General features: G+C 35.1%; 1 protein-coding gene across 1 annotated transcript in view; it reads right to left on the bottom strand.

Annotated features, from left to right (window-relative positions):
• Positions 1–15,695, bottom strand: part of jmjd1ca (jumonji domain containing 1Ca) — a 157,196-nt gene that overhangs the window by 85,915 nt on the left and 55,586 nt on the right. Inside the window, exon 3 of the mRNA XM_056477224.1 lies at positions 1,294–1,408. Coding sequence (XP_056333199.1) covers positions 1,294–1,408 — 115 coding nt within the window. The remainder of the gene's footprint in view (positions 1–1,293; positions 1,409–15,695) is intronic.

Raw genomic sequence — 15,695 nt, 5'->3', positions numbered from 1 at the left:
GCTATCATGTCAATGTGAACCAAAATCTCTGAGGAATATTTCCAGTACTTTGTTGAATCTATGCCATGACTGATTAAGGCATTAAGGCCAGCAAGGTGTACCTAATAAAGTGTCCGGTGAGTGTGTGTGTGTGTGTGTGTGTGTGTGTGTATATATATATATATATATATATATATATACATACATACATACATACATATATATATTTATATATATATATATATATATATATTAATATATAATATATATACATACATACATACATACATACATATATATTTATATATTATATACATACGCACAATTTTTTAACCCTTTAAGGACCATACACATTTAAACATCGCGAAGATTTGTTTTTAACCTCAGGTAAATTGTGAGCAGTGTAAAATAATTCTAAACAAATGTTTTTTTCATGCTATTTCAAGTGTGAAAAGCCCTGTGCTCTACTAGACAGAACATCCACAATAAACCCTGTAAAAATACTAACAATTGTCTATATAAACACCTCTGCTCTTTTTGTAACTTAAATAGAAATACTCCATAGTCCTGCATTTACATTATGGTGCTGTTTTCGCACGGTGTTTCCCCTGGAAAGCTACGTTTCAATTGACTTTCAGCCGTTTTGCGAATATAAATCTCATTATTCAACAAGTTTAATCACTTTTTTTCTCTCATTGCCATCGGATGTAATGGTAATTTGCAATTAAACAGACTGTCTGGGGCATACACTCCTAAAGGCTCTCTCACAAGCGCTCAAATACTACAAACACATAGACTAATTAAACCAGTAATGACTGGGAAATGTCATCATATTTCACACGTTTATGAGGAGGTCTGAGAAAGTAGCGACACAAATCGCATCTTTAGCAAAAATCTAACACCTCGACCAAGAGAGAGAGACACTGTGCATGGAAGTTTATTAAATATGGTGCTGTTGGTGCTAATAAAATCCACAATATGATTTTTTTCAACATAAGCTAAAGAGATGAGAAAAGGGAAAATGGATTATATTTTAAAATGTAAACTTTGCAATGCAATCAAACATTTGAACAAATTTTGTCTTTTTTATATATTGCAGTGCTGATTTGTATTCTTATATTAAAATATTTAGTTGCTAACATATCCCAGAATTCCAAAAGCCCAAGAGATAATGATTTCGCAAGAGATTTACAAAAAAATCTATCAAAATATTTTGTATTTGAATATTTTTTTGTATACTTGCAGTATCAGTTCAATACAACAACAACACAAACACACACAACTGTTAATAATAATAACTTTCTATACACACACCTTGAACGGTTGCAGCTCCTCCTTCTCTGCGTAAAAACTCCAGCTGTCTGTCAGAGATGAACTCCACCACCGACAGGCCTCCCACGCATGACTGACCAATCAGAGGCCGGAATTTCTGTTAAAGAAAATATCACAACCAATCAGTCCATCTCAACACAAGGCAAAGATTTATTCATGACAACCATGACAGTCTTCATCTATTTCACCATTGGAGAATTCATTCATTCATTTTCCTTTGACTTAGTCCTTTATTAATCAGGGGTCGCCACAGCGGAATGAATCGCCAACTACACAGCGCGATGCCCTTCCAAGACCCAGCCAAGGCTCGAACCAGCTACCTTCTTACTGAGGCGACAGCGCTACTCACTGCACCTCCGTGCCACCCATTGTGGAGCATCATTTTCGCATAAAACTATATTTTTTCAAGGGATGGAGTATTCTTTCCATCATTTCTTATTCTGAAATATTATTTGTTTTTTAGGGAGTTACATCACATGACATTTTCCAAAATCTGTGGTATTCGAGATCATTTTTAATATACAAAGACCAGATTTACTAAAAACACAGTGAGAAATCAGTGATGAAACACTTTACTTTTGTAGTTGACCTTATTCTATATGCAGATGTTGGAGTTTCACTTTAAATGCTAAATTTATGGATGGAGAGCATTGAAATTGAATGACTTTTTATTTATGATTTATTTAACAATTTTACATTTTACAAACATATCAAACAACCCTTCTATAAAAAATATAATAATAAAAATGATAAATAAAATAAATAAATAAATAAATAAAAGAAAATAATAATAAATAAAATAAAACCCAATTACACACAACTAGAATGTGGGACCGATGTCTAGATTTATGCAACAATCTCAATGTAAGTCAAGTAATGAATGATTACAAAACTGATGTATTATCATTGTCAAGAGCTAGCAAGGATGATCAGTCTAGATCTAGCTGTCTGGAGTTTTACCATAACTGTGCGTTCTCACCAAAGATGGCGAAAGCCGTCAAAGGTCGCTCTGGCCGCCCTGGTGACAATGCTGTCTGCCTTCCTTACTCTGGCAAGAGCGATAAAATTAGCTACATGATCTTATATTTAAAGGGGCTGTTGCAGCATATAAGCACATCAGTTTACATTCCTGCATAAAAATGTGTTTTTGGTGTGAAAAGTTGCACAATTTTGATCAAATTCATATAAAATGGAAGATCAAGTGGTGTGGTGTGTTTTTGCTCCACTTATCCAATAAGTGTGCACATGTCGGAAATATTCTGAAGCAGCAATACTGTTTTGTATCGTTGCATGAGATTCCCATGAGATTCCCGCTTTTTAAAGAAAAAAATATATAACAATTAATGCACCTCAGTAATTTGGCAGTCAACCTTTTTTTAATGCATGTTCCAGTAAGAAAACATTGTAAATAACTGGAAATCCGTCGACCACCATAATCATTACCCTAAAGTTGACTTTAGCTCTCCTCGATGCCCACACCGGCGAAGAGGCGCCGCTCTGCTCCTTGCTGCCAATCGCCGCTGCTCCCATTGAAAATGTATGGCCTTCCGGCTACTTCGCCACTCTCACCGATTTTCGGTGTGAATTGCACAGTAAGAAAAAAGGGCTACCAAATTTTAACAAACATTCTGTTATGTATTTGAAGGGAGTATCTAATCTTCTCTACTGTAGTTTCACAAAATACCAAACATCTTTCCGCCACCCTCCCATGCGAGGGCGGCTGAGGGCTCTTCCAGTTAAAAAGTAAGTGGGGTAATGTATAATATCAGGCATTGACATGAATTACTAATGTAATTAACTGATTAATGTAATTAATGTAATTATTTTTGGGGAACTAGAGAAAGTTTTAACAGTTTATACTGTTATGTATTTCAGTTAAATACAACGATGTTATTGGCTCAAGTCCTGATTAAATGTAAACAAAGACGACATAAAATCAGCTCGCTTATTTATAACTTTAAAGTCCCCATGAACAGAAGCTGAGACCGTTTTTTTTTCCGTATTGTGACACAGCAGCTGGAGATATGGAATATTAAATGAGCAAACAGTGGGCGTGGCTTGTTTTTTCTAACTGCGAGCTGATGAATGTAGTAAAGTAGAAATTTCATTCAGAAAGATCAGGAAAGGGTTTGGGAAAGTTATTACAACCTACAGAAACATCTTCCTCACCATTTCTGTTTGTTTGTCAAAACTGACAGTTGGAGGGGGTGGTAAAGATTATTAGCCACGCCCATTACCCCAGATAGACATAATCTGAGAATTTTAACCAAAAACAAACTAGAAGTGCATTTTCAGAGATTCATTTTAGATTTTTTTTCTTTAATGACAGCAAGGATAATGTTCCCACAAAACTAGCAATGCGAGCTAACAAATCATAGCTTTGATTTCATGGCACTTTAAACAAAATACAGTATTGGTTTAATGTCTGTGCTTTGCTACAAAGAAATCAAATCACATTAAAATAAAGCAGTCAAACTTCAAATTGTTATATTTTATAAGTATTCTATGATTTTATGCAGTGTTTACTGAGCATAAACATTTTTAAACTTTTATAAATGACATATTATGCTGTTTAATGCTGTTAATTGGTGAATTACATACCGTACATACTGTACTAAGTAAGAAAAAACGACACACTTTTAGATGTGATTTTACTGTGCAAGCAAATTATTGTGAGAATTCAGATAAACTGTCATTGATCATGTCATATTCTCTATGCATGGTTTCTATTTATATAAATACTAGGCCAGCACACTCAAAGTTTCCATGTCTGGCTGCCTAAGTTTGTGCACTCATGTGTGTGTGTGTGTGTGTGTGTGTGTGTGTGTGTGTGTGTGTGGTGTGTGGTGTGTGTGCGTGTGCGTGTGTGTGTGTGTGTGTGTGTGTGTGTGTGTGTGTGTGTGTGCGCTCATGTAAAACGATGTGTATTATGCAACACAATAGTTTTTATATCTCTAAGGGTCCTGAAGTGAAACCTAATCTAAATGTGGCCGCAGCATTATGGGATGTGCATGTGTGTATGTGTGTGTGCCTCTGTTTTTTATTCGTTGTGAAGGCCAAATATCCAGGCACTGTGGAAAACGACTTAATAAACATAATAAATACACATTATAATGAAAATGCAAAAGAGGTTGAGCAACAGAAATGTCCAAGGGATACAAATATCATTAGCTCGGTATAAAACAGAAGTAAAATGGAAAGTCCCCGACATGATAAAAACCAATTACATGTGTGCTTTTGCATAGACGTGATGCATGTGATGACTTGTGAGGAGCCGATCATCTGTCAATCCAGACCTACTGTGTGCCAGTCTGACTATGTGTGTTGGTGTGTTTTTTGTGTGTGTGTGTGACTCAATAAACCAAGAGCTGGAGGGTAAGGGGACAAACAGAGCGCATGTGAGCTATTTTTAGACGCTCTACTGTGTGAGCTGAGCACTCACACACTCACCGCACACACTTACACACGTCTACCGCACTGTGGTTTGAGACTCTCTTCCATCACTGAGGCAGACAGAGAAAAAGGACAAACAGCCCAGGACAAATATTCTTTTGCAGAAACAGCACATTGATGGAATTATTGTGCACAGTAAACATATTTAATGCACACACACACACATACTAACGGCTAAAATAACACACTGAATATTATACTGCAGAGACTAATTAAAAGAAACCCACATGACATAATCCCAAATAAAGCAAGTGGCCAGGTTCATATTTGACTGTTTTGTGATTGTTTGTTTCCTTAAAGTATCATATTTGTTCTTGTGTCATTTATGGAAATTACAGTGTTTAAATTATATTAATTTTAATTTTTTTTTAAGTTTGGGGTCAGTAAGAATTTACAACTTTTTTAACTGCAATTACATTGAACAAAAGTGACTTTTTGTTCAAATAATACAAATATTAGCACAAATCAAATTGTTCCTTTGTTTGTTTGTTTAGACTATAATTTTAAGGAGAAATTCATGTCAAAGCAGAGCACACCATAGTCTGAAATAAATAACATTTATTATATATATATAATAATACATAAACAACAAAAAATAAGGTCCAGAATTCTGGTGTTATTCTGGAGTCGGATATGAGTTTCAGTAGTCATGTCAAAGTAGTAACTAAATCAGCATACTATCATCTTAAACAGTGTAAGAATTAGATGCTTTGTTTCCAGTGACGGCTTAGAGAAACTTCTTCATGCTTTTATCACCAGCAGGGTGGATTACTGTAATGGACTCCTCACTGGCCTTCCCAAAAGACAGTTAGACAGTTGCAGCTTATGCAGACGCTGTGGCCAGGATTCTGACCAGAACCAGCAAATCAGAGCACATCACACCTCAGGTCTTTACAGTGGCTCCCAGTTACATTCAGAATAGATTTTAAAGTATAATTGCTTGTCTATAAATCACCTAAATGGCCTAGGACCTCAATACATTACAGATATCCTGACTGCATACAAACTTATCAGATCACTCAGATTTTAGGATCAAATAAATTAGAAATACTAAGAGTTCAGTCATAACAGGATGCATATGCCTCCAGCTATTATGCTCCCCGCTGCTGCTTTCAGCTTTACGAAATGATCAGATGTGCTCCAACATTAGGCACATTGAAATCAAGGCTTAAACACATCTGTTTAGCTGTGCCTTTTCTAAATTAACACACTGTGCTACGTCCAACAGATCGCACTATTATGTCTTTCTTTTCTTTTTCATTCTTTTGAACCTGTTTAAACACATTTTAAGCTGTTTTAATATGTTTTTAATTGTTTTTAAAGCACTTTGAATGACCATTGTGTATGAAATGTGCTATATAAATAAACTTGCCTGGCCTTGCCTAATAAAATTACATCCATACTGCAAACCTTAGTTTCAAGCAACGAGTAGACACTAATCCATATCTACAGTATTAACACAATTACAGTTCTACATAATTTATCTATATGACATTGATTATACAATCTGATGACTGTTAGTATAAATACGTTTCTGTATCATTCCTTATAACACCGGAGTGCTTAATTGATTAAAGATATAAACGTGAAAAATAAAAATGAAGGTTTTTACAAAATGTAAAAACTGTTTTCAAACCTACTTGATCACTAATCCTAATAATAGAAATATTCCGGGAATAATCAAGTGATGTTAAAGACTAAAAGAGCTGCTGCAAATCTATAGCAATAAATAACTGCCAAAATTTGAGCAATTTACCTATTATATGCAGTCTTGATAAGCACATAAACATTTCACAAAGCAACAAAAAAAAATTTGTAATATAATTCAGCTATATTTAATTATGTCTCATTTCTCATCTTTCATTTAAATATTTATAATAGATCATATTATATCGCCAGTGTATTGTCTTCACCCACTCTCCACTGCAGATATCAGTGTTGTCTATTAAAACCCCCCTATCGGGTCGATTATCACGGATGAAAATCATTAATGTATTGTGTAAGGTGTCTATGTGAGAATAAACCAGTGTCTGGAGTATGAGCACAAAGGCTGCGGAAAGCTGTAAAACCAAGTCCAATCTTCTTCTAATCATAACTTAAATGAGATCCGCTTCACCTTCAGTCCATGCAAGCCTGTTTAATAACTCACACTTCATCTCATGCTGGAACTTGCCATGCATAGTTTTGTTTAAATTGCTGATATACTTTTATATTTTACCTTCATTCTTAAATTAAAAACTGACAGATTTTTACTTTACCAATTTTAAGGTTTTATTACAATGATGAGCAAGTTGCAACACACACACTTGCTCATATCTTTGTGTGATAAATACAGATATAGGTAGAAAATTATTACTTTAAGAAATTGTTTATTAATATAATTACTGACACGTTTTGCTTTCCAGCACTTTAAATAAACCTATAAACATCTGTTAATTTCAGTTTGTTCAAAGGCACTATAGGAATTAATTGTAATTGTGGTCATTCTAATTAAGTGACGAGAAGCAGCTGCAAGTGTTTAACAATACACATTTATCTTAAAAATTTACAATTAATATCTAAATAACTGAACTTAATTTAAAATGTTTTTTCCTTAAATCTTCAGAACAAAATCTCATGTAATTATGACAAAGTCGCAGTCGTTATTGCCCACTTTCATGTTGCTACAAACCTGTTTGTCTTTCATTCTTCTAAACATATTCTTACTGCATCAGGGTTAGAAATTACATGGGCTAATGGCAAAAATATGACAAAAAAATTTACATAAAACCCCCAAAATACAAAATATGCGGGCAAAAAAAGTATTTTGAGTGCAGTTTGTGTGTGTGAAAAAAAGACGTTCTCCTTTTAAAAGCTGTTTCTGTAGGCATGCAGTAATCGTAAGGTTTGATTCATTTTCAATGGGAGCGATATGGAAAAGAGCAAAATGGTAGGGGTTTCACTGGTGGAGTATGATTAAAGCTTGCCACTTTCACCAAAGGAGAATAAACTTTTCTGACTTGTCAGCTGTTATTCTGTGTTCACAGCACACTGTTGCAGCAATTCACACTGTGAGTCAATTCATTATAAATGAAGAGGAAAAGAAATTCCCATCATGCAATTTACTTTTAAACAACAGCGGCGGATCGTAACACTAATTTGCTGGCTATATACACTACCTGACAAAAGTCTTGTCATCGATCCCAGTTGAAAGAGCACCAAATAATAACTTGACTTCTAGTTGATCATTTGGACCCAAGATTCCCACAGAAATCAGTCAAGTTTGGTGAAGGAAAAATTGGTTTGGGGTTACATTCAGAATGGGGGCGTGCGAGAGATCTGCAGAGTGGATGACAACATCAAGAGCCTGAGGTATCAAGACATTTGTGCTGCCCATAACATTACAACCACAGGAGAGGGCAAATTCTCAGCATTTTTCTTTGCACTCTGGGGTAAGATGAAGGAGGAGGCATTGAAGATGAAACAAAGAATCTTGAACTCTGGGAGTCCTGCGAGAACGCTTTCCACTTTTGTTTACAACCATTAGCATGCTTGAATCATGGCCAATTATTGTGTGTGTGTTACCAAATGCCAACAGGGTCAAGGAATTTTAAACCATTCTGATAATTGTGTATTTTTACAAATTTGAAAATGACCGAAGACTACCATAAAGTTAAAAATAATAAAAAAATATCACAGGAGGCAACTGTTAAAATGTGTTTGAATTAGTAGCATTACATTTACATTTATTCTTCATTCATTCATTTTCTTTTCGGCTTATTCCCTTTATTAATCAGGGGTCCCCACAGCGGAATGAACCGCCAACTTATCGAGCATATTTTACACAGCGGATGCCCTTCCAGCCACAACCCAACACAGGGAAACACTCATACACTCCTGCACTCACACACATACACTACGGCCAATTTAGTTTATTCAATTCACCTATATCGCATGTCTTTGGACTGTGGGGGAAACCGGAGCACCCGTAGGAAACCCACGCCAACACCGGGAGAACATGCAAACTCCATACAGAAATGCCAACTGACCCAGCCGGGGACCCAGCGACCTTCTTGCTGTGAGGCAACTGTGCTACCCACTGCGCCACCAAGAGGCCCCATTTACATTTATATTTTTATACATTTATTGAAACACTGACCATTATAACCAACCACACAAGTTTCTCTTATAACCGTATGAAAGCAACGGCCAATCAGATTTTAGTTTTAAAATTTAGATTAGTCACAGCATTAAACACCAGAGAACAGTTGAGTGCAGGCATACTGACTGAATTCACAGATTTCAGTAAACAACACAGTCCTACCAAAGATACAATTAATAAGCTTATAATAAGAAGGAGGAAAAAATAAAGTGCAGCATGAAATCAATTCCATGGGGCAAATAATGCCCCTTAAATGTCAAAGCTACTTTCCTAGACTTTAATTGACACACTAAATATCAATATCATAGTGTATTTATTTACATCAAGCTATATACTGCAGAGAATGAGGAACAAGAGGTGGAAGGAATAAATGTGAGTAAATTATGACCGAATACACCTTCATTTTGCTTCTGAAACACAAATAAAGATTGCAGCTATATATAACCCATGATATAACAGATATAACACCATGATTACATGAAAAAAAATATTTTAAATTATTAAAAAACTAACAAATAGATTAATATGAGCTTACAATTCATTTTAACTCAGAAAAAATCGTCCAAAGTTGTCTTTATGATGCCTTTTTTTTTGTGTTTTCCATCCTCACCGGGGCATTTGGTCTCCACAATATGGACGAAACCTGAGGCACACACATCGCATTCAACACCAGATCAAAATCTGGATCACAAATGCGCATGTGATCAAACTCTGGAAGCCTCTTTTTACAATGGCCACACACACACACACACATCTCCCTCTGTCCTTTCATTCCTCTCCCTCTCTGTCTCTCGAACACAATCTAGGTCACACACCTGCTGAAGCACAGCCATACACCCTCACTCTTGGCAGAGCACACAGTGTTGCCATGGTTTTAGTGTGTGTATGTGTGTGTGTGTGTATGTGTATGTGTGGAACATTAAGACTTCATTAAGCCTTTAAAGCTCCTTGGTTCTGTCTCTACACATGCTTTTGGGGGACAGAGAGCATTTGTGTGTGTGCGTGTGTGTGTGAGAGCGAGAGAATGCACAATTTGAGACTGTTATATTTTGGTGGAAGAAGGATGTGTGTGTACGTAATTAGAAACGTCTGCCTAGCACAAAGCCACATTTAGGAATCCTTAATAAAATAGGTCAGAGTTTGTGCACACGGACATACACAGCAGGACAATCAAACACATGCAGGAGCCGCTGCTGATTGAAAAAACAGAGATAAAGCAGAAACAGTTAAAGGCGGTAAATGTCATATCAGTCCACACCCAATGAGAGAAATAGAGAGACACACTGAGGGAAAAAACAGCAGAGTTAATCACTGACCCTTGGGCTGTGACATACTGACACGTGTCTCGCCACAGAAGCTGCTCTTTAACCCACGCTGAATCAATTGCAGCTCCTTCCTTCTGTAAATAACATGCGTATTTTGTATCTCCAATCTACCATACTGGACTATTGTTCAGCAGGAGGAGAGATCACTTTAATGTTTAGTTGTTCCTCCATGGTAGTGGAGTTAAATGGAGACTTTTGAGAAGCCGAGTCAGACGTCACTTCTGAGGAACTACCCAGGAAACTCACGAGAGTCTGACCATGTCACAAGCTTTAGGATACTGGAGGACTGTGTGTTTGTGCTTTCCAGCTGTATATTATAGAGATATACACTCTTATTTAGATTTTTGCTAGGCGATGTATGTAGTTGTAGTCACCATATTGCAGTTGATTGAAACCAGTGTAATTATGCAAATGAGGTATTTTTAATTAAATATGTCAAACGTGTTCATATTTTGCATACAAGCTACTGTATAGCACAACAAGTTTAACACTGTTTACTTGACCTCTATCTATCACTCCATAACTCAAGAAATACTGGAGACAGCTATAAAAGAAATAAATAACATGCGCGTTTGTTTCTCCAATCTACCATACTGGAATATTGTTTAGCAGGAGGAGAGATCACTGTAATGTCCCAGTTGTTCCATCCATGGTAGTGGAGTTAAATGGAGAGCAAATGGAGACTTTTGAGAAGCCGAGTCAGACTTAACTTCTGAGGAAATACTGGAAACAGAAGTCTGACCATGTCATAAGCTTCAGGATACTGGATGACTGTGTGTTTGTGCTTTCCAGCTGTTTATTATAGAGATATACACTCTTATTTAGATTTTTGTGAGGCAATATAAGTAGTTTTCACCATATAGCAGTTGGTTGAAACAAGTGTTTTTATGCAAATGAGGTATTATTGAATTAAATATCTCAACGTCTTCAGAATTTGCATACAAGCTATAGCACAGCAAGTTTAACCATTTATGAAGTCAGGTTATTGTTTACTGGACCTCTATTTATCACTCTATAATTCAAGAAATACTGGAGACAAATGAAATAAATAAATAATGTGCACATTTTGTTTCTCCAATCAACCCTACTGGACTATTGTTCAACAGGAGGAGAGATCACTATAATGTCCCAGTTGTTCCTCCATGGTACTTTTAAGAAGCAGAGTCAGACTTAACTTCTGAGGAACTACCCAGGAAACTCATGAGAGTCTGACTGTGTCACAAGCTTCAGGATTCTGGAGGACTGTGTGTGTTTGTGCTTTCCAACTAAATATTATAGAGATATACACTCATATTTTGATTTTTGTGGAGGTAATTTAAGTAGTTTTCACCATATTGCAGTTGATTGATAATGAGAGTTCCACACATTTTTAAACTAGTTTAATGAATCGAATAAGGTATTATTGAATTAAATATGTCAAACGTGAACATAATTTGCATACAAGCTACTGTATAGTACAACAATTTTTACACAAAGTCAGGTTACTGTTTGCTTGACCTCTTTTTATCAATCCATAATTTAAGAAATACTGCAGACAAATAATAATAAAAAAAAAACTTGATTTGTTGAAATCAAACTTTTTTTGTAAAATAATATGTTGTATATATTCAGGCATATTATGTATGGAAAATATCCTCTGTAAACACCGAAATATTGTATGTATGTAAGGTGTTATTTACTCTACACTATAAAAACACAATTGATTTATGCTGGGACAACATGAAGAAATTAAGTTAACTGATTAGTTTTTACAAATTTAAGTGGATTGAACATAAAACAATTAAGTAATCCCCCCAAAACGTGTTTTAAATAAGTAATCTGAACAAACAGCAGATTTTTTTTTTTAATTATTAAAGTTTTGGCATCTTCGATCTTTGATAACACAGCATGTGGGTGTTACGTTTCAGTATAGATGAGCTGATTTTCAAACTTTTGAAAACGGAGGCATGGCTATCCACAATCGCTTTCTGATTGGTCTTCTGGATTATTGCGTTTCGTTCCCTAGATTGGTCAATGTATAAAGTCAGGTTACTGTTTACATGAGCTTTTTTATCATTCCATAATTCAAGAAATACTGCAGACAGCTATAAAATAAATAAATGACTGTTTTGGTCAAATAAAATGTTTTATATACTCAGGCATATTATTTATGGGGGAAAAATTGCTATGTAAACACAAAAAAATTTAATAAAGTTTGATGTATGTGTTGTTTACATTTAACTGTAAAATACACACAATTGATTTATGTTGGGACAACATGAAGAAATTAAGGTGACTTAGTAGTTGTAACGAATTTAAGTTAACTGAGCATAAGAAAATTAAGTTGTCCCCAAAAAACTAAAAAATTGTGTTGTTTCAACTCATTTTAAATAAGTCATTTAAAGAAACAGAATTTATTTTATTTTTTTTTTTTTAAAGAAATGTTTTGTCATCTTCGACCTACGATAACAGCTTTTTGAGCAACCGTAACAGCACATTGGTGTTATGTTTCAGTATAGAGGGGCTGAAACTCAAATATTTGAAAATGAAGGCGTGGCTATCCACAATCGCTCTCTAATTGGTCTTCTGGGGCCTGTTGTACCAGCAGTGCGTAAGTTAAACTTAGCCTAGCTGTGATTTGAAGGGCCACTAAGTTATAACTTACACATTACTAAATATTTTATTGCACCACTGAACTTAGTTTAAACGTAGCACTACGTTGCAACTAAATATTTAAAGCAGCATCCCCCTATCTATGCTGATAAAGAAGAGATGACGGCAAGATTAGTTACAGAGGAGCTCGCGATGATAATGAAGTATGAACTCCCTCTCCTCACAGCCTCATTTTCCTACCAAATTTCGCATTGTTTTCGGTTTGTGAAAGAAGAGTTTCATTTTCTTTTAAGGAGTGTTTTGTGCTAATTGTATCCATCAATTAAAATGAGAATGTCTTCATGACTTAGTTCTTCTTGCTGCTCTTTTCTTTTTCATATGTAAAATTCAAGTTTAATGTTTTGATAACGTGTATTTCTCCTGCATTCATGGCTTGTGATGCAGGTGTCGTCTGTTATTAGTGACGGACTGTAATTTAATGTGCTATAAAAATGTCATTTATAATTTCATCTTCATAGGACAGTTAGATGCATTAATTGCAGAATTTTAAAGCAGTATAACGATTTAAATGCTTATTATTGAAAATTACGTCATTCAGTGCGACTACACATGACTTTACAGAGAACTTACGACCGAACTATGGTTTGCCCTAAGAACATGTGGTGCAACCGAAGTGAGAACAAATTTAGTTACAAACTAGCTTGTAGTTACTAAACCCCTAGTGTGGACTTTACTTTCCAGTTTAAGAAAGAATTTAAAAACAGCTGGTGCAACCCTACCCTGGACTATTGCGGATCATTCCCTGATTCGTCAAGCCTTATTATTTATATGACCAGTACACAACCAGTAGATGGATGCCTATAAAATATGCACATGCCCAGTGAGCATGGACAGTCATGAATAATGTGTTAAGGATATTTTTCTGAAATGCATAAAAACAGCAGTGTAGACAAGTAGCATTTTTAGTCTAAAAAACATTTTAGGTTGAAAATGCACTAGTGTAAATGCTACCTAAGTGCTGCTGAGGTGGGAATTTATGGCTTGAGTTAAATCTCAATTTTGAGAAACACAGTTCATGAAAAGCCAAAAAGACCAAAAATTGACCAGTACATGAACATATTTTTTTTTTTCATTTCCCTGCTCTGTTGTGTCTTTTTGCAATCTGAGACAGAGCTAATATTTCAAATAAACAGTCCATTGAGTTTTAAAAGAGAAGCCACTGAGCAATACCACAGTACTCTGGATAGGAACTACTTTTAAGAGCTCCTAAATGTTCTCTCTCTCTCTCTCTCTCTGGGTAAACGTGACCTTTCGTGTCTGTTTTTTACCCTCTTGGCGGGACTGCAGTTGCAGAGCTTGTTCTGGATGGAGAACTGTCTCTGCTTTGAATTTCTGATGAAGAGATTCAGTTAATGCTTTCTTTTCACTGCTTGACTGCATTCAAACCTCTATGATTTAGTATGGAAATCCCTCCCAAATCAAGTGGTCTTTCATGAGAACTAAAATTTCCTTACTTTTAATGTTTTAAAGAGTTATAGAGTTTTCCTTAATAACATCAAATCATGTATTTATTTTATTTATGACGTCTTTAATATTATTTTTACCAAGTGATGTTAGCAAGGACATTTTCACAGTATTTCCTAATATCATTTTTGATAATCTTTTTTCTTACATGAAAACTTTCAGTTTTGCTGGAATAAAAGTAGTTTTTTATTTTGCTAATGATTTTTAAGGTCATATTATTAGCCTCTTTAAAGGTCCCATGAAATGAAAATATGATGTTTGATTTTATTTGATTTGATTTATTTCGAACAGAAAAATCATAAATAAAAATTCTTAACAAAAGATCCATTTCAACATGGTCGAAATGGAGCGGGATGAAGCACAAGCTTATTTTTTCCCACCCCATTACCACACACATCATTTGTCTATTCAACTTATTTCTTCTTTTACTTATCTCTTCTCTTTACATGAGATATGAACTTCACATGAGACATATTTGACCCATTTGGCATATTTGACATATTACATGTTTGATTCCATTTGTACATTTACATTTTAAAACATAGACCCAAAAAATACATAGTATTGCAAACAGCCTATGTAGCCTACGGTAGTGTACTCAATTTCAACATACATTAACATTTTATTTGTTTTCTTGAAATTTTTCTGTCATTTCAACTGTATGCAGAAAAAATCTACAATACACTGACGTCACAGATGCCAGCCGATGCTAGATTTTAGTTTCAGTCTGTTCGTTTTAAGGATATCTATAAGCTAGTGTGCTCCAAAACAGTGACAATATTCATGTTTAGGAGATATAAAACTGATATAAACATGTAAAGTCTGCAGTTTGTCATTTCCGCCTAAATCGTTGAACAATTTTTTTTCACGTCACCTCCTACTTCAGTTTCTCATCAAATTATAACCAATCGAATGCTCTTTAGTATCTGACATGCCCCGCCCCCTTCCCATTTCCTTTCATTTGATGCGCTTGAGCTCAACCACTGTCACTGGCAGAGCTGTGATAAAAACAACGTTATTGGCTCTTTTTTTAAGGGGAGGAGCTAATCTATGTCCCACCCTCTCTTCATTTTTTCAGTTGAAATTACGTCAAACATCGAATAAAAATGCACATTTCAAAGCACTTCACGGGACCTTTAAGAATTATTCTTTTTTTGATAGTGAATTTTTAATTGTCTACAGAATAAACCACTGTTGTTCAATGAATTGCACGTTAGGATGAATACTAGTATCTTGTAAACATAACTAGTAAAATATTATGTACTGTCATCATGACAAAAACAAAAGAAATTTGTTATTAAAACTATTATGTTCAAAAAGATGTTGATGAAAAATCTCTCAATAAAACA

The sequence above is a fragment of the Danio aesculapii genome, chromosome 17 (genome assembly GCF_903798145.1).
Source record: "Danio aesculapii chromosome 17, fDanAes4.1, whole genome shotgun sequence".
NCBI lineage: Eukaryota > Metazoa > Chordata > Actinopteri > Cypriniformes > Danionidae > Danio > Danio aesculapii.
The sequence above is the reverse complement of the archived record's forward strand: the minus strand, read 5'-3'. Positions and strand labels throughout refer to the sequence as shown.